Source organism: Dipodomys ordii, unplaced genomic scaffold, assembly GCF_000151885.1.
Source record: "Dipodomys ordii isolate 6190 unplaced genomic scaffold, Dord_2.0 Scaffold89, whole genome shotgun sequence".
In the NCBI taxonomy this organism is placed as follows: domain Eukaryota; kingdom Metazoa; phylum Chordata; class Mammalia; order Rodentia; family Heteromyidae; genus Dipodomys; species Dipodomys ordii.
The window spans coordinates 1,547,344-1,566,392 of NW_012267305.1; the positions used below are offsets into that span (position 1 = coordinate 1,547,344).

Genomic DNA, 19,049 nt, shown 5'->3' on the forward strand with positions numbered 1-19,049 from the left:
CTAGGGCCTTATGGCTACCTGTGAAAGGCAAGCATTTTTCCAGGTAGCTGACATATCACCTGCCTCACAGCCACTCCTGGCCCAGCCACTCTTGGTAATTGTCCCTTACTCAAGAATTAAAAGTCTGAGTAGGAATCTGGTGGCTGATGCTTGTAATTCTAGCTATTCAGGAGGCTGATATCTGAGGATCCTGGGCCACCTAGAGCAGGAAAGTCTGTGAACTCTTATTTGCAATTAACCACCAGAGAACTAAAAGTGGTGCTGTAGCTCAAAGTGGTAGAGTGCTAGCCTTGACTGAAAAAGCCCAGGCTCTGAGTTCAAGCCCCATGACTGACCAATAAAAAAATTAGGTCTGTAACTGGATATGCCGCAGTCTCAGAGCCCTGAATTTAACTTTCATGGCTCTTCCATGGTTCACTGTCTTCATTGTCTTGCATCTATCCAGATGTTGCTTTTAACAAAGTATGGAATGCTATTCCATTTAGCTCCATCCAGGATTGAGGGTGGCAGCATTTGGCTCAGGATGGGCAAGTACAATCTTTGTCAACGGCAAGAAGATTGTGGAGTGAAGACCCTAAGGAATCCTTGTCCATGTCCCTACCATCAAATGACCTTCAGGGCTACCTGCTTCCTCTTTAAACCTCTGTAAAATGCACTGTGGTGCCAAAGTGTTGCAGCATGTGCTACTCAAACATAACCCCTGTGCCTTAGAAGGAACCAAAGATGCTAGCAGGCTTAGCTGCCTTGGGGGCAATGGAGGGAGGGAGGACTGTAGGTACTGAATGCTCCCTTGGGAAAAATGAAAAAAAAATAGAGACACTTGTTTTTTTTCTTGGCTGTTTATTACAGAACAAAGAAAAAAAAAACAGTGCTGGCTGGAAACGCGCCAGATTGCAAATATAGAATCAAAATACAAGGTGGCAATTAAAATACGATTACACAAAGATCTGGACAATGAGAAAAGTTTACAGGACAGTGGATGTGGGTGTTCTATAACAGACACTTAAATATACATGACAATAATCGCAGATAGAAACCATCAAAGACAAAGCCCAAATCAATGATTAATGTTTACAAATGTTTGCCCCAAACCACAGAGCTTTACATCAAATTGAATGCAAAGGACTTTAAAGCAGACTATAGAGCAGGACAGGATCCCCTTTGCCGGCCAGGGGGTGCACCGAAGCTGTGTGGGGCTGGAGCTTTCTTTCCTTATGAATGAGTGCAGCCCTTCAGGTAGACAGCTCTGCTAGGGCTCAACTCCCAGCCACCTCTGTCACTTCTGCACCTTACCTAATTGGAAAGGACACTCTCACCCAACTACCAGTGTCTCTGGGACACTTAACAATGCAAAGCTGTAATGCTATAAAATGCTCATCAGGAAAGAGCTAGCAGAGATCGAAAGGTTTGCAAAAGAGATTAAGAGTCACACGCGGTGATTGAATTTTTAAGGAAAATGGAAATGAATGACCAAGTGGTTTTCTATTTGGCATTTGTCAGTTTGCAAATATCCCTTGGTCACGCGCGCGTGCGCACATACACACAAACATACGTCACTCATCATATCATAACCATAGTGACTCATCCACCTGGCTTAACAAAGCATCACTAGAGCCAACAACACAGTCTGCGTATTTGTAACAATGCATAATAAACACAAAACAATGCAGAATGAACACAACCCAATTGAAACCAAAGCCGTCACTTTATTTACAAAGTCACAAAACCAAGTATAAATACTTCTGTCATTAATGTTTAGGAAAACCATTTACAAAATTTTCAAATATGTACAAGTAGCTTGAAAAATCACCAGCTTGCTATTTCGTAGAGAGAAGAGAGATGGATGGACAAGGCCAACACTACTCAAATTGTGCGGAGGGGTGAAGTGTGACTGCCTGGAACCAGTTATGAATTTGCTGTGGGTTCAGACCATAGCAGCGTGGGGTAGGGGGGCGGAGGTTCTGGGAGTATCCTACTCTGATTTAAGGCTCCCCAGAACCCTGGGTGAGTTGGCCAGCATTCTGGCCTCTGGCATTATGGGCAGCATAATGCTGTTCCAAAATATCATCAATCAGCTTTAAGTCACACATCCAATCTTCATTTATACCCACACTGGGGTCTTTCATGAGAGTTTCCATGAGATCTACCTCATTGCAGTCAGGGGGCAAAGTCGAACCATTCCCTGGGGGCTGGTCCTGGAGCGGGAAGTTATCAGGTAGCAGCTCAGGGGCTGTATCCATTCTATTGTATGGACCCAAGGAGTGGCTAGCGGCAATGGCAGAAGCAGCAGCAGTGGTGGCCATGATAGTGGCCATATAGCTTGGTGGCTCAATGGCCTGAATTGGACTCATGGGAGCAGAGTGGGCTGTGCCTGGCTGGGGGGCCGTGGGGGTGCTCAGCACAGGCACAGGGCCCTGCACTGGACTCTGTTGGAGATTGTGGTTGCCCAACAGGCCAAAACTGGCATTGGCCAGGGCACTACTCACCTTCTGGCCAGGCCTGCCTCTTGGGGCCACCTGATTGGGCTGTATCGCCGTTTGCTGCAGTGGAAATGTCGGCGCATGTGGGGGCACGCTCACAGGTGCCTTGGCAAAAATGGAATTGCTACCCACAGGTTGGTGGGTGCTGTTATCTACATTTGAAACCACTGTGGTCTCAGATACCGCTGCCACCACCCATGTAGCACTGTTGAACACAGTGGGTATTCTTGCCACATGGGGTAGCCTGCGCTGGTGGAGACTTAGAGCTTGGCTGGTGGGAGGCCTGGGATGGAACTTGCTCAGGGGCACTCCTGGGGAATTGGCCTTGGGACTCTGTAGATGCTGGCACACAGAGCCAAGACTGTCAAAGGGGGAGTGGCCCGAGCTGGACATTATATGATATTGATGACTGCAGTTGAATATTCCTTGCTGCTTCCTCAGAGTTGATGAGATCATACCCATGCCATTTGGACTCTGGTGCCTGGTGAATGGCATTATTCCTGGACTCAGATTGTTCAGAAGGACCCCAGTTTTGGGTGGCATCAGATTCTGGCTGGCTGGGGAGGTTGCCTTGGTCTGGCTACACTTGGAGGTGACTTGTTCTTGGACGGCTACAGGGAGAGAGACAGGAGGGTGATTTTCAAAAGCATGTTCAGCTTAGCACAGACACTGCATGCCCAGCATTGACCGTACCTCCCACTGTGTACTTCCCTACTAGGCCTCCCCTGTACCTTCCTTCCACTCAAATGTCCTCAGCCTGGAACACAGGACTTTGGGGACACTGTCCCATACCTCCCTGGTCTATATTCACAGCACCCCTACTCTGCTGGGCTTGAAATGCCACCTGACCTAGCAAGCTTCCCAAGCATACTAGAAGCTCCAGGAGGCCGGAAGACATCGGCTTTGACCTTCAGTGCTGTGTATCAAGGGTTTGGCAACTGCCTCTGCCCGCTGTAATATATTTTATAGTGGAGGAGAAAGAAATTAGGGAAGGAGGGAGGGGAAGAAGAGAGAGGGAAGGATGGAAAAGTAAGGAGAGAGAGAAGGGAAGGAAGGAAGGAAACGAAGGACGACTAGGAGAAAGGGAGGGAGGGCAAGGAGGAGGTACCCAAGGAAAGGGCTGAGGAAGAAGGTTCAGTCTGTCCGATTGCAGAGGGCATGGGCTTGCTTCAGCATCTTTGTCTGATGAGTGGGGTAAGAGGTGGGGACAGTGGTGTGGCCGCCTCTGTGTTCCCATATGTGGAGATCTGAACTAGAGTAGGGTTTCTTTCTCTTTTTTTCTTTCCTTCTTTCTTTTTTTTGGGTGGGGGGAAATCGGTCATAGGGCTTGAACTCTGGGCCTGGGAGCTGTGCCTGAGCTCTTCAGCCCAAGGTGAGTACTCTACCACTTAAGCCACAGAGCCACTTCCGGTTTTCGGGACTGGCTTTGAACTACTACTCTCAGATCCCAGCCTCCTGAGTAGCTAGGATTACAGGTGTGAGCCACTGGTGCCAGTTTGGGGTTTCTTTCTAAAGGCTGGAATCTAGGATTGCTTGGGAGTAACTGCACTGCAGAAACAAGAGTGGTAGATAGAAAGGGACCTAGGTGCTAATTCTGACAATGTTTTCTCTCAGCTGTGGCTGGTATCTGCTGGTGTTTTTGTGGTATGAAGCCTGAAATATCTGTCTATCATGAAGTTTGCCCAAGGTCAAGCAGGAACAGGAAGTGTGAGCTGTTAGTCCCAGCCTGTTATGACCCCGCCTCCCCCCCCACCCCCCGCCACCACAGTCTACTTATGGTGATGAGTGGCGTTATTTTTCTTGTAAGTATGCCTAGGATTTTTCCTTAGCATGAAAGTGTGAAGGCTTTTGGTTAGGTTTAATTGGTCTCCTAAGACTAACCCTCTACCAAGATCAGACTTTGTGGAACATGTCTGTCACTTTTAAAGATGAAGCCTGACTGTTAAGTCTACCCTGGATAGAGGACACAGATGTGTGGTGGGTATAAGGTCCAAAGGGACAGGGGTTTTTGGAAGAGAATGCAGGGACAATCATGTGGCAGGTGACATTGTCTGAGGGACAGAGGACAACTGCCAAGAGCCTCAGATTGTCCCTTTGGTTTGTTCCAAGATCATGCCATGGCTTCTAATGACTGCTTCACTTAAAGCTTCCCTGCCCAGTCTGCAAGCTCCATGAAGTAGGTGCCATGCCTGACCACTGGTAACTGCTTTGTCCTCAGCCAGTAAATGTGGCAGGACATGGATTCCTGTTATCTGTAGAGGCACTGGGAGGCCTCAGCATAGACTGTCTAAGGGGGAGCATCTTGGACCCCCTTTTATATACCTCATACCTGCCAGAATACCCCAAAACCCATTAGCAATAAGAGTGCATGTGTGAGGAAAGGTTAGGCTAAGAACTCTGGTCCCCTCCCATGGACAAGAGTGGCTTTTAAAAGGTCCGACTAAGCCCAGTCAATCTCTTGAATTAAAGTGATTTTTGGGACTATTTTTTGGAGGGGTCCTGAGGTGGGGCCTGTACTCTGGGCCTGGGTGCTGTCCCTCAGCTTTTCAGCTCAAGGCTAGTGCTGTACCACTTCAGCCACAGCGCCACTTCCGGCTTTTTCTTTTTGCTTATGTGGTGCTGAGGAATCGAACTCAGGGCCTCATGCATGCAAAGCAAGCGCTCTGCCACTGAGCCACCTTCCCAGCCCGATTTTTGGAACTATTAAGATCAGGCCTCCAGCCAGGCACTGGTGGCTCATGCCTGTCATCCTAGCTACTCAAGAAGCTGAGATCAGAGGATCGTGGCTCAGAACCAGCCCAGGCAGGAAAGTCTATGAGATTTCCAATTAACCCCTCAAAAAGCAGAAGTGGAGCTGTGGCTCAAAGTGCTAGAGTGCTAGCCTGGAGCAAAAAGAGCAAGGACAATGCCCAGGCCCTGAGTTCAAGCCCCACAACCAACAACAACAAAAAGAACCAAGCCTTCTTAAAGGTGGCTGCCAATATGAATGAACTATCTGGACACCATTTAACTGGCTTTCGTACCTCTTCTCTCTCTGTCTCTCTGTCTCTCAGTACTTTCACATCACACATAGCAATTGCCTACTGGGAAATGAATTCTCACACACTTGCACATAAGCACCTTCCTCATACTGGCTACTTTGGATACATTGATCTTAACCACTTACCTTGCAATGGACTCATTTGCTGGGCGATATGCTCACTCCACTGTTTAGGGGTCATTGCCGTAAGACCTGATCTCTGCTTCTCTTGCTAAATGGAAGATTGAAAAGATATGTTAGGTTACAGCCACACAGAACTATTAGCCTTGGATTTCTGTATGGGGACCTAGGACTTGGCTTTGGTGCAGCAAAAGCATGAGTGAACACATCAACACACACTTGCATGCATGCCCCACCCTCCCGAGCAAGATCCACAGCTATAAATACAAGTAGATTCTGTGCCTGGGTTAAGAGAAACAACTGCAACAGCATAGGATGAGCAGGAGGGCCAGAGCTTAATAGCGAGAGCACATAGAAAAACAGTGAGGCATTTCGGATATCCATCTACTCAGGATGGCTCAGCAGTGAGACGTGATCATCAAAAAAATGTAATATTAGGCTGCATTATTAGAAGCAGAATATGTAGAAGGAGGGAGGTGACAGTCCTATGCTACTCTGCCTTGGCCAGAACCATGCCCCCAGTACCAATAGGTATCTGGGCATGCCCGTCTCAGGGAGATCCAGGCATATGAGCTACATTCAGAGGATGATAAACAATAGGAGTAGGGACTGGATTTCAAATTTCCCAGACAAGTCAAGACTGGACAATCCAATGTTGTGGCTGGAGCAGAACAGACACTGGGCTCTTTGGTGGTGGGTAGTACTGCTGAGGCTTGGGCAGTCCTGCTATGAGCAGCTGGAGAGTGACGCGAACAGATGGACACACTGTCTGACACCAAGAGTAGCCAGACACTACCAATTTCTTTTCCTGCTGAATAGGGAGGAGCTTCCTGTTTTCATCTCAGAGCCTGTGATGTGAGCAAGGAAAGGAGCTGTGCTCACATCCCAGAGCTTGTGATGTGAGCAAGGGGAGGAGCTATGCTCAGGGGCTCAGGCTGGCAGAGTCTGGGATTCACTCATGAAGCCAAGGGAGGAACACAGTCAGGTAAGAATAAGAAAGGCCCAAGGCCAGAGAAGGCACAACTCACTGTAAGATTCTCAGCAAGTCAGAGCCAAGTGATTGTAGGTCTTGACTCCGAATCTAATGCTCACACGTCTCTGCTCACATGCTGCCAGCTCTCCCTTTCTCAAGCAGCCTGCCTGGCAGCATCCAACCATCAAGGCTGCTGTGTCAAGGAGCATGCGCCCACAGACCACTTTCTGGCTTGTGTCTCCAGATGCCAGAAGACTTCATGCTTTAACTGGGGCTGCCTACGAAGTGCCTGCTCTGACAGAAAAGGCCCCAGACGTCCTCTGCATTGGTGGCTGGAGTGGGAGAGGGTGGGGCGGAAGGCCAGTGCTTGGGAGTGTGCCCGGCTTGCAGGCCTGGCAGTAGCTCCTGGCTTCAATTCCTGCCAAGGCAGAGAGGACAAACACATGGCACTGGGAAGACTACACTAGAAGCCATTTCCCCAGACTGGGCTTTGCTTTTCCATCCTGCCCTTAGCCTGCTTCTTGTCCTAACTTGTACCTCCTCCTGCTGAGGGTGGCTGCTTATGGGTAGAGGGAGGATGCTGCCTCTCAGCTGATCATCTGATCATTCGAGTGGTCCTCTTCCTGTGGAAGCACTGATGGGGCGGGGCATGCTTAATGTCTCGTGCGTGTCCCACCCATTATTTCCTTTGATTTCTTGTGGAGGTCACATGACCATCACAGGCCACAGCATCTGCCTGAGATGCTCTGAGTAGGTGAGACTTTCTTGTTTGGGGAGTGTATGTGTGTGTGTGTGTGTGTGTACACTTGGGCTTGAACTCAGTACCTCACATTCTCACTTGGCTTTTTTGCTCAACGTTGGTGCTTTACCATTTGAGCCATATGGACACTCTGGTCTTTTTGCTGGTCAGTTGGATATAATAAGCTCTTGATTTTGTCTGCCTCAGCTGGCTATGAATCAGCAATGTCAGATCTCAGCCTCCTGAGTAGCTAAGATTACAGGTGTGAGCCACAGGCAGTGCCCAGCAGGGTGAGCCATTTCTGAAAGCAGCCCTTTTCTTTCTATCTCCCTCCCGCCCCGCCCCCACCCGGCCACGACCCTTATAACAGCTTGGGGACATCAGGACAGATCTACAGTCTACTGTTTCCTAATGTGAAACCTCGGGATCCAGAGCTTAAATGACTTGTTCAGATCAACATGTGTAAAGCCTCCTAACTACAGACCCAGGGCTTCGAGTCCTTCATCCTCATACATCTGGAAATAAACTCCTATCTTTCTACCTAGATCTACCCCTAGTCCACCTCCAACCCCTCTTACAACCTCATTAGATTAAAAAATTCCACTTATATGGGACAGATGGAGGTTAGCCAAAGAAATAGGAAGGGAGGACAGGAATCTGTGAAAGGACCTATTACAGAGAAAGTCTGCCCATGGACATGGAAAACAAAAGGAAAGGCTAGCTTGGAGCTGAAATCAGAGGATGTAGGTGCTGGATACCACTTGCTAGCTGAAAAGGGGCATTTCCTACCCAGACTAGCCATATAGGGACTAATGACATGATGGTGAATCTTCATTCTCAGAAGCACAAGTTCCAGCACATCCAAAACTTAAAGGAAAATGTGGCCAAAGCCAAGTTGTATCCTTGCTCAGCCTGTAGTGCTGGTAATCAACTCTGGAGGATCTTTGCACACAGGTGTCTCTTGTGGGCTGGTCACCTCACCAAGGTGTCTAAGAGCAGGGCCAGTCCTCTCTCTGCTCCTGCCCTGGTCAATCCTGTTGTCCCTGGCAGAGGGAAGCAGGGCATTGTCTGCAGGCCTACAGAGGGGGCCGCTTCCTTTGTTTTGCAGTGTTTTGCAGACGGAGGCTCCCATCCTTTGTTCTAAATCAATGTGCTCCAAAGATAAGCCCCAAGAAAACAGTTGTTGCCTTTTGACACTGACAATTAGAATCGTTGGAAAATGGAGAAAACAGGAAATGACAAATGGTTTCAGTGACCAGGAGGAAACAGTGGCTGAAATTGCTGTTTAGTGACGGTACATTCGATTTCTGTCCTCTGGTGAAAAATAGCTCAGGTCATGTGGATTTTTAAAAGTAAAGTTACACAGGGGCCATCAAAACCCTCAATTTTTCGAAGGCTGCAAATGCCAAGGTCACTCAATCCCATCGAGCCAGTGACAGTGACAGGCAGGCCCTGTGTGAGTCACAGAGTGTTTCCCACGTGACCACCATGGTGAGTGTAGGGCTGAGGCCAGCTGGAAGTACCAGGGAACTAAAGCCCTGCTCTTCCTTTGCCACACCCTCTCCCAGCCCCAGTATGCCACATTCACAGAATGGTCCTGGGCTGCCTTTTAGAAGCTTCCTGCTGATACTCAGAAGATAGAAAGACCTATTGGTCTCTGGAGGCTGATGGAAATGCTACGGCCTCAACTTGTGTGATCGCAAACTCCACACTCGATCACTGTCAACTGGTACCATGGAGCCTGGCACGGGGTTTGCCAACGAATTGGGACAGGAGCTGCATCTGCTCTACCCAGCATGTACCACATGCTAATTTCTTCCAAGCCCCTCATCTGAGGTCATACTCTCAGCTTCTGTATTGGGAAGCCTATTTCATTACTAATGCCAGCACTTAAAGTACTCTCCAGTTGGGTGAAGGTGAGAGGACTGGCAACCAGCAGGAATTGGACAGGTGAGCCACAAAAAAATTCCTGAGATTCAGCCAGATTCAGATAACACTCACCCCATAATCCTCTAGAGGAGGGCAGGGAGATAGGAAGAAAGGGAGGCAGAGGGAGAAGGGGAGGAGGAAAAGACAGAAGAAAGAGGAGAGGAGGACAGCAGAGAAGAAAGGGAGAGGGAGGAAGAAGATTTCTTTTCCTCTAGGAGGTGACCCTGCCTCATCTCCCAGAGCAGCAGACATTGCCCTATGAGCGTCCCACACAGAGCCAGCCTGCCATGTGGCAGAATGTAGTCAGTTATCTGCCTTAAAGATTAATCAACTATAGTGTGGGCTTGTTTATTATTCCATGTAGACAAACACTTTCTTTTGTAGATTTTGTAAGCCACATTAGAAGTAACTTACTCACCCTGTGACTATAAAGCACCTAACCCTACCTTATGTGCCCAAGGACTCAATGGGCAATTGGACCTGATGGAGCGGCCCAGCCCATCTTAGTATCAGCCAACTGACAAACATTATTGGTTTACTATGGTCCAGGCTCTGTTCCCAGAGCCATGTTGTCGTGGGGTGTTTCTATACTTATGGAGCCTAGACAAGACAGGGAGAGTGGCAAGCCACAAGTAAATCAGTCAAAGAAGACCATGTTCTAAAGACAATATGTGATGGTTCATGGTTGATAAATTGACAGCCATTGCCAGAACCCTCAGTCACGTGGGGACCTAGAGGAGGGAATGTGGAATGTGCCTGCCTCCTCCATGTTAGGCAAAACATGGGGCAGTGTTGGCCTTGCTGAAGCCTTTCCTTGCTCTTCTGGACAAATGGGGCAGGAGCTGCCCACCCACAGTGCTATCCCGCATTCAATGCAGTCTGAAGCTGCTACTGAGGGCCTCGGAAAATAAGTGTCATCAAAACCAAGTGACTGAGCTTCCAGCAATCTGTCCCTTTTTTCTCCTCCCTTGGCTGTTTTCCTCAGGGCCTATGAGTGTGTAAGCTTTTCTGCCTTCTCCTCAGTCTTGGTGCCTCCAGGCTGGCTGGTCTCAGCATGGCTTGCTTTAAATGCTGGGAATAATCCTGTGCCAGAGGAAACCAGAGTCTGTCTTCATCCTCAAAGTGCTTCCATCTTCCATCTCACTATGACTCACAGGCTGCAGGGACAAGGGAGAGGTTCATGCCTTCTAGGTGGGATCAGCTTCCCAAGTTCCTAGCAACCCCCACCCACTGCCCCTGTCCCTGGCACTGGCTCAGGCAGGGCAGAAAGACCGTGAGGTGGAGGATAGGAACTCTGCAGGCCTACTAGCTGGGAGCTTTGCCATTGTGGCTTCCAAGGCTTGGGAAGGGCAGGGCAGAGCAGGATGGAAGCTACGACATCCTGAGTGGATGTCTCCATCCGTTTTGCTAATTCTGTTTCCCTGGCAGCTTTGGGCTGGACAAGATTCTTCTGGTTTCAGCCGAACAACGAACAGCTGAGGAGTGGTGTGACTCGGAGGGAGAGAGAAATCAATAGCCCTTGAATGGAAAGCACTGCTTGTTCTTCCAAGCCAGGGCAGAGACTGGATAAAGAGAACAAGGCTGTATGTACTAAAGCAGAATTTCCATTAAAGGCCAGAATCCCAGGAGCCCCTTTCAGTTTGATGACCATCTTCTGATCGCTATCACTTAGCAAATGCTCATTTCTTCAGTTTTCTTTACAGATAGGGCAGACATCCTGTGCGCATTGATATTTCATGCACTAGAACAACAACTTTGTGATCCAAATGAAATTCTCTGCCAAGGCTGGTATCCATCATCTTGTTCTCATGGCTGCTAATGTGACTCTATGGGGGCATGCCACACCATGCCTGCTACACTCTAGGATCCAGAGGCTGCTCCGAACCCACAGCCACCTTGCACAGACTCAGTTGCCTTTTGCATTGCCATTGTCTGCCAATCCTGTAGTGGGGGAATCCAGCTTCCCACTTGGAGGGTGTAGGGGTCAAAGAACACTGCAGGGTGTGAAAGTCATGGCCGATTATTGGTTGGGGAGGCTGTTCCAGAACATGTACTAGGTATCAACCAGGTAGGCCTTGCGTGAGGGCATGCAGAGCTAGGCTCCCAGTGTAGCAGCTGGGCTAGGCAGGCAAGTAGGGAAGTGCAGTGTCAGAAGGTGTAAGGTAGAAGGAGAGAGAATAACAGTGCCCTGGGCAATCCCCTGTTCACTTCCCTAGAGATGAGGTTAAAGTGCCTGGAGCACTCTTCTTGCTTTGGTTGTTCACTTGCCAGACAATGCTAAGAAGAAACTAGTGTATAGCAGAGCCAGGAAGCACTTAGGGACCCCTAGCAGGTGTATAGAACTTGTATGGCTTGCAAAGAGCTTGCCTTTAGAGCTGTCACCTCCTGAGCTCCTCCCAACAACTCTGTGAGGCAGGCGGGCGGGCAGGCTGAGCAGGGGACCATGCCCCAGTTGACAGATGAGGAAAAGCGAGGCTCAGGGAGAAATGACTTACCTGCAGCGTCGCAGCTAGGCAGTAGAGGAGCAGGCACCTGCCTCCAGGCCTTCGGATCCCAGCCGCCCCAGGGCGCTGCCTCTGAGGTGCTGTACGAGGAGGTGACTCGGGCCAGCTCATGAGCAAAGGAGCTGCCGGGCAGGAAGGACTCACTCCCCAGAGCCTGGCGGGATGGGGGCTGTCGCCCGAGGCTGACCTGGGGGGGCCTGGCTTCCCCAAGCTTGCAGGATTTGTCTACATGAGTCTACAACAACCGATTGAACAATCCATCAGCTGCTTGGCCATGAAATGGTTTGGACTGATTTCGTCACTGCTCTGATCACCTAGTTGGGTTGTCTATGTGCTGTGGTTATGCATCCTGACTGGTTTAGGGGCACAAACCCAAATAGCTTGGTGGTCTTAGCTTGCCTTAGCTCATGGACACCTTCAAGAAGCAGTTAAAAGGTATTTCCTCTCTCCTTTCAAAATGCCCATGGCATCTCCCCTTTCCCAATGCCCCAACAATTTATCTATAAGATGAGGGGGTTTGGAGAGCACTTCATGCCCATGAGTGGGTTTCGTGTGATGAGTCTCCTGCCTTAAGCAATCAGTCTTGATGACAATGGGACATAAAGCTAAATCAGATGGCTAGTTCATCAGCAATGACTTTGACTAATTTTGATCCCTCCCCCCTCCCCCCTCCCCCCGCCCTGTTCCTATTCCCCCACCCCCAGCATCAGAGTACACGACTCCAACTTGGTTTGTAGGCATGAGTTTGCCAACATGCTGAAGGACCTGCAAAACCAAATGGTGAGCACAAAACCAAGCAGTTGACCCTACCAGGCCTTAAGGTTTCAGGGCTTGTGTGGGTAGGACTTCCCTTGCCACTGTGTTTTATAGGACAAGAATTTTACCAGTATTGAGCATATTGAAGATGTAACCCAATTCTTTCAGCCAAGGCAATTAAAATAACCTGTACTTGATATCCATGTCAGTAAGAGCTGGGAAACTCAAATGTGCTGTCGATATGCAGCCATGGTGTCCAAAGGGCTGAGGGATGCCTTGTAATAAGGCATTATTCTTTCTACAGGATAACTATGCCTCATGCTCTTAATACCTGAATTGTGACTGATGCACTCTGTCACCCCAACATCCCAATACACAGGGATATAATCCTTCCCCCAATCTAAGTTAAACACTTGGATTCCATTGGATTCACTGCCTCCAATCAACACTAAATACCTATTACATAGATACATTATTTGAAATAACAGTAAGAACTGCCACCTTTGAATTCATTGAACACTTGTTATGCTCCAGGGACTATTCCAAGGACTTTAACTATTTAGTCTCCATCAATGCTTATAAACAGCTGTCGGTGAAGCTATTATAAGTCCTTACTTTACAGAAGAGGGTATTTAGGCCCAGAGAGATTAACTAAGTTGCCCAAAGTCACACAGCTAGTTTGTAGCAGAGCAAGATGCACACCGTGGCTCTGTGGCATTGTCACGGTGCATATATGCATGCATGATTACTAACTTGCCATACGGAAATCAAGCTTTCAAATGGGAAAAAAGCTGTTATAATGTGGCACAAGAAATATACCAGCGAGCTATTACAAGGGAGGAACAAGACAAACTCTAAGGAACAAATTATAAATATTTAAAATGATAAATCTTTAAAAATGGGAATAAAAAGACGATCCAACTATCTGCAAATTTTAGAGATAACACTAGCCCAGCCAAAGCAAAAATAGGTAACTCCCTCCAAACCCAAATGATTCTTTGCTATTTTGATGGTTTGGGGAGTAACTCTAAAGGGTGTAGAGGCTCCTTAGTACAGAAGCTCACTCACTGGCACCTATAGTTTCCTTTCATCAGGTTCCCATTTGTCCTTGAAGCAAAGTTGTCTTCTGAGACAGGAGTAGAAATTCTTTATACCTATACCCTTAGATGTTGGATAACTCTAAACACAATAACTTACAACCACACTGGCATTAAAAATCCCAATATGCAAATATTACTGGGGTTCTGATGACTTTCTTGCTCTGTGATGACTCATTCTAAAAGCAAAGAATCAATGTGTCTTATTTGTAGAGAATGAAAGCAGTTCAAAGCTTCTCCCCAGCAATCCCTCATAGCTTCATATGACTTGTGAGATGTTAGTGAGAGGTCAATATGAATACCCACAGAACTGAAGATAGTCCATGAAAATGACCACCTGTAGAAGATGCCTCCACAGTGTGGGCAACCCTAGCTTAGTATCACAATCAAGCATGGACCTGGAGTCACTTAGTGAAGTGGAGAAGGGTGTAAACACACAGTTTGCAGACACATGCTATCTGAGGCCCAGAAAAGGAGGGGATGCCATCCTATAATTATCCTTTCCACAGATAGTGATTTACCTTATGCTAGGATTCCTCTCCAAGTTAACATTCCTAGTGACTTTTTCTTTGGGCCACACATGTATAGGGTATGTGATAAGCAATTTCTGTTCCTAATTAAATGAAAGGCAGAAACACATGCTAATTGGTGATAAAGTTCCCAGTCAGGGTAACAACCAAATGTCATCTCTTTCCTGTGCGCCTAGTAAGAAAATGGCAGTGATGGAAGCTAAACCTGGATCTGACTTTAAAAAAAAAAAGAAGTCCAGGTTTTTAATTGCCAAAACTAAAACAATACTCTATGAAGCAATGTCCACAGCATAACCCTTATACTTATGCACCCAGTCTCCTCTGTCATCCAAGTTCTCTCAATATCTCCCAAAAAGCCATCCAAATGACAGAGGAGACAGGACAAATTTAATGCCTCTATTTACTTCATTTATCCCAAAGCCCATTAAAACTACAGTAAGGGTTCCAATTTTGTTTTTATGACCAAATCCTACTAGGAAAGTAAGACCAGAAAAGGACATAACAGCACCCTAGTTCATGAAGCTAAAATTTAGATAGTGGTATTCTTCTATAGTCATTCCCAGCTAACTGAGAGACTGAGACTCAAGCCAGCCCAGGACTTTGAAGCCAAGCTGGAGAACCTAGTTAGAATCCATCTCAAAAAAAAGTAGACACATAAATCCAACTGACTACCCAGCCCCAAGGAAGGTGAAACACAAGGCAGCAAAGGAGAAAGCTGAAAAGCCACTTGGTTTATAGGGTAGAATCTCTCTCAGGTTCAGCAACAAGAGCCTCATATTTTCTCTGAACCTGGACTGACTGTGAAATAGAATGGGTTGGCGAATATGGGGAGGGTTGGACGCTGTTGAAGAAGCAGATGGGTGCATTCCTTCCCTGATGCTGCATCCTTAGGAACCTGCTTTCGCTTCACTCTGGCTTGATCATAGCTGACCAACTTCCACTCTTCCTTCAATAGATCCTGTTGCCTGGATCAGCTGGCCAGATATCGCCCATGGAGATGTCCACAGTGACCTACATCTGAAAGCTCAAGGGCTTGGGCACAGGCGGTGGCAAGTGCAAATGCAAAACCCAGAGTATAGTGCATTCCCTCAGTGCCTCGCCCTCCTACCTTCGGCAGGTCTAGAACCAGGTCTGCCCAGTATCCCAATAGCAAGCTCTATCTGTTTCCAGATTCTTGAGACTTTAGCCACTGCTTTTCCTTAGCAGAAAGCTGGGAGTTGAAGATGACTGTGGCAGCTGGATTTGCTTTCTTCTGGAAATGCTCAGCTAGTAGTGCCTATGACTTCCTTTATGTATCTGAGTGTTATTTGCCACTCCATTTTTCAAAACAAACTTAGCGTATGTTTAAGAGTTCATTAGTAAGTGGTGAAGCTATCTAGCAAAGAAATAGAGTAACTGTTTTATAATCCAGGTCATGGGTAGCTTCATGAGGACAGGGGTCTGTAATTAAGAGGGACACACAAGGATCTTCTTGGTGCTCATCAACATTCTATTTCTCCCTGTGGGTGGGATTGTATAGATTCTCACTCTGTGCTTTTGGTTACGCTGTACATATAGATCTTGTACACTTTTCTATATCAGTATTATATTTCACAGTAAAGGAGTGTATATAATGTGAAATATATACTTGTATGTAGAAAAAGTAAATTCTTTATTCCAACATGCTAACAAGACTTGTCCTACTTCATACAGTTGTATTTATATATTTTATTCTCCCTTGAGAGTTATGTTGTCAGCATGTTCCAAGTCTACTATGAAACATGATACAATATATTTTTAAAAAAAGACAAAGGCACTCTGTAAATTGAAACTAATAAAGACCAACACAAAATGAAGCAAACCATCTGTGGAGTCTGTGTAGAAGATAACTAGCCACAGATATCGGTAATGCATGTGGTTTAACTAGGATGTGCTCAAAGCTCCTCAGAGTTTAGGGTTATTCTAGAATTGGCTCTTAGAAATCAGGAAAGGTTATTATTTCTAAGAAGAGAGAGGGGTACCTTTGGGGCTTCTAAGACATTTGAATATTTCATGTATTATCCCAGTTGGTATTCGGACCAGTTGTGTCTTATGCTACAAATCACAGTTCTATCTGGAGCTGCTCCAGGCTCAGGGAGTTGCAGGTCAAGGCAGCAAGCTCTAGCTCAGCACACTCTCAGCAGGCCATTGAAAACTTGCTGGCGTTGACTCTCTGAGTCCTTGTCAGGAATTCTGACTTTCAGCAGGGCAAGGGACACAGGGTCTGACTTCTTTCTGCTGGGATGTTTTGCTCTTCCTCCTGTCTCATGGTCACCTGTCTCTCCGATTCCCTCTCTATCTTACCATGATCTGTTTTCCTGCCAGCAAAGGTCTAACTTTCTGTCTTCTTGGGATACACCCATGTCCCTAACACTTTTATAATTTGAGGGGAAATGAGCAGTCACCTACTCAGGTCATTATTTTCTAGAGATGAAGTCCGGTGGTTTGACTCAGATCACTAAGTAAGTTAAAGACAGAGGCTGAGAGTCAAGAAGACCTACAGGAAGTTTCTTTTGCCACTGAATGGCAGATATTTGGTTTTTGGAGCTCAGGAATGCTACCTTTTGTGAAATACTGGCTGATACCAAGTCCTCTGGAATGTCTCCTAAAAGACTATATGATAAAATCTTGGTCTTCAGCTTGGCACTATTGAGAGTAGTTAAGAGGTGGGGCACAGTGGAGAGTTTTTTAGGTCAATGACAACATGCCCTGAAAAGAGAATAGGGCACTGGTCTCTTCCTTTCTCTTTTCCACTGCTGGTTGTGTGCTGAAAAGGCCTTCATCAGTATGAGCTCTTAGGCTTCACACACTCAATCGGTCATGGACAGAAGCCTTTAAAATTGTGAGTCGAAATAAACTCTCTTTCCTTGCAAGGTAATTTATCACAGATATTTGTTGATTAACACACTGGGAACACCATGGATTATGTCAGGACAGGGCTTGGCCCCACATCTGAACTAGAACTAGACTAGAACTCAGTGCTCCTTATTCTTCATTTCTAGTCCATGGCACCATATTTCATCCTATTCATCCCCAAGTCAGTCATTTCTCCTAGTCTGAAATCCAGGAAAGCAGAAAAGAAGGGTCGGGCTAGGATGTACAGCTTTGATATACAGCTTAGTGAAGAGAGAGAGAGCCAGTTGAAAATCAAAGGCCTATGAGGGAGATGAAAAGGAAATGTAGCATACAGAGCTGGATTCTTTCAACCCTCCTTGTTTCTCACCAAGAGCAAAGAATTAAGGCTACTACATATCTAAGTTCAATGGGCAAGCTGGTGTTAGGAAAGCTACTGTATATCAGCCTTCAACCCAGGCTGTGCTCCTACAGTTACTCACAGCCTCCGTGCCTTACTCTATGGTGGAATTTTTCACACTGGGTTTTAAAAGAGGGAGTAGATACTTTTGGAAGCTCAAATTTGTAACACGGGAGCAGACCAGATGAGGTGGAGACAGTTGAAGAAGGGATAGTAGCCCAATGCCACATTTCCTTCTTTGTGGTCACAATCCAAAAGCTCTGAAATCCCTTTAAGAGCATAGCATCAGGTATGTGCTCTCCCATTGTCCTCAATGGTGAGAGTAGCTAGTCATTTGGAATGAACATCCTTAATCTTGACTGTGAAGTTTCTCAGATGCCTAGTACTAGTCCCATGGTATACAATTGTAGGAAAGTTGACTAAGCATCCCTCAAACAGTTTCCTGTGAGAAGCCCAGGTCTAAACCCAAAAAGGGGATCAATTTTCTGAGTCCCGACCCTACCACAGCTTATTCTCTTTGATACTGTTTCCATTGCTTTATCCCATCAGGAACTGAGAGCTTTTGGTATGCAAGGCTCTGCCAGACACCACGCCGGTTTGATACCCATCTTCTCTAGAGGCTAAGAACAGTCCCATGTTTCTCCCCCACACCCTTTACTTCTGCTTTCCTGACATTTGTTCTCTGATTTTCCTGCTAATGTCTGTTTCTTTATGGTTTTCCAGTCCTTGCACAGATATTTCCGTTATTAGCATATCTATATGTCTATTTAACCTATATTACATCAAGGCAAACAGCCTGGCTCTGAGGGTTGTCACACGCTGGCACAGAAGAAAGGGCTGTTTTAACAGAACAGGAAGGAAACTCCCATATTATAGCATGTAGCCCATCTAATGGGCTTGACAGTAGATGATCTGAGAACTATGATAAGTTAATCTTGCAGTGTCAGTCAAAGAGGGGAACATTGAAGGGTACTGGAGAGAGAGGTAAGAGATGTGTCTATGCTAAGCTCCTCCATGTACTTCATACCTGTTGAACTTCAGGCAAATGCTGTAACCTTTCTAAACATCAGTTTTCATGCAGAAAACAGAGACAACAGAGTCTATTTCATGTTTGTCTGCTTTTACGGACACAGTGTCTCCCGACACTGTAATCTAGGCTACCATGATCTTCCTGTCTCTACCTCCATAGTGTGTGATTCAATTTGGATCTTACTATGAGCTGTGTGAAGTTGAGAATGCTATTTTCCCACTTATATCTGTGGAGAAGAGCTACTCTAGTATAATTTAATGAATAATTTTCATAGGTTGAACCAGCCTTGCATTCCTGGATAAATCCCAATTGGCCATATTGTTTCATATTTGTTATATATTACTTGATTTGTCTCGGTATTTTCTTGAAGATTTTTGTATATATTTTTGTAACTGATCTATTATTTCCTTTTAGGACCACATTTTCCCCAGCTATAAAAACATGTAAATCTCCAAAAACTTTTTTTTTTTTTTTGTCGGTTGTGGGACTTGAACTCTGGGCCTGGGCGCTGTCCCTCAGCTCTTCAGCTCAAGGCGAGCACTCTACCACTTGACCTACAGCGCAACTTCCGGTTTTCTGG

General features: G+C 46.6%; 1 protein-coding gene across 1 annotated transcript in view; it reads right to left on the bottom strand.

The window, feature by feature from the left end:
• Positions 1-844: 844 nt before the first annotated feature.
• Positions 845-19,049, bottom strand: part of Mamld1 (mastermind-like domain containing 1) — a 60,256-nt gene continuing 42,051 nt past the window's right edge. Inside the window, exons 3-4 of the mRNA XM_013025953.1 lie at positions 5,647-5,731; positions 845-3,091 (exon numbers count right to left, since the gene is read on the bottom strand). Coding sequence (XP_012881407.1) covers positions 1,983-3,091; positions 5,647-5,731 — 1,194 coding nt within the window. The 3' untranslated portion in view covers positions 845-1,982. The remainder of the gene's footprint in view (positions 3,092-5,646; positions 5,732-19,049) is intronic.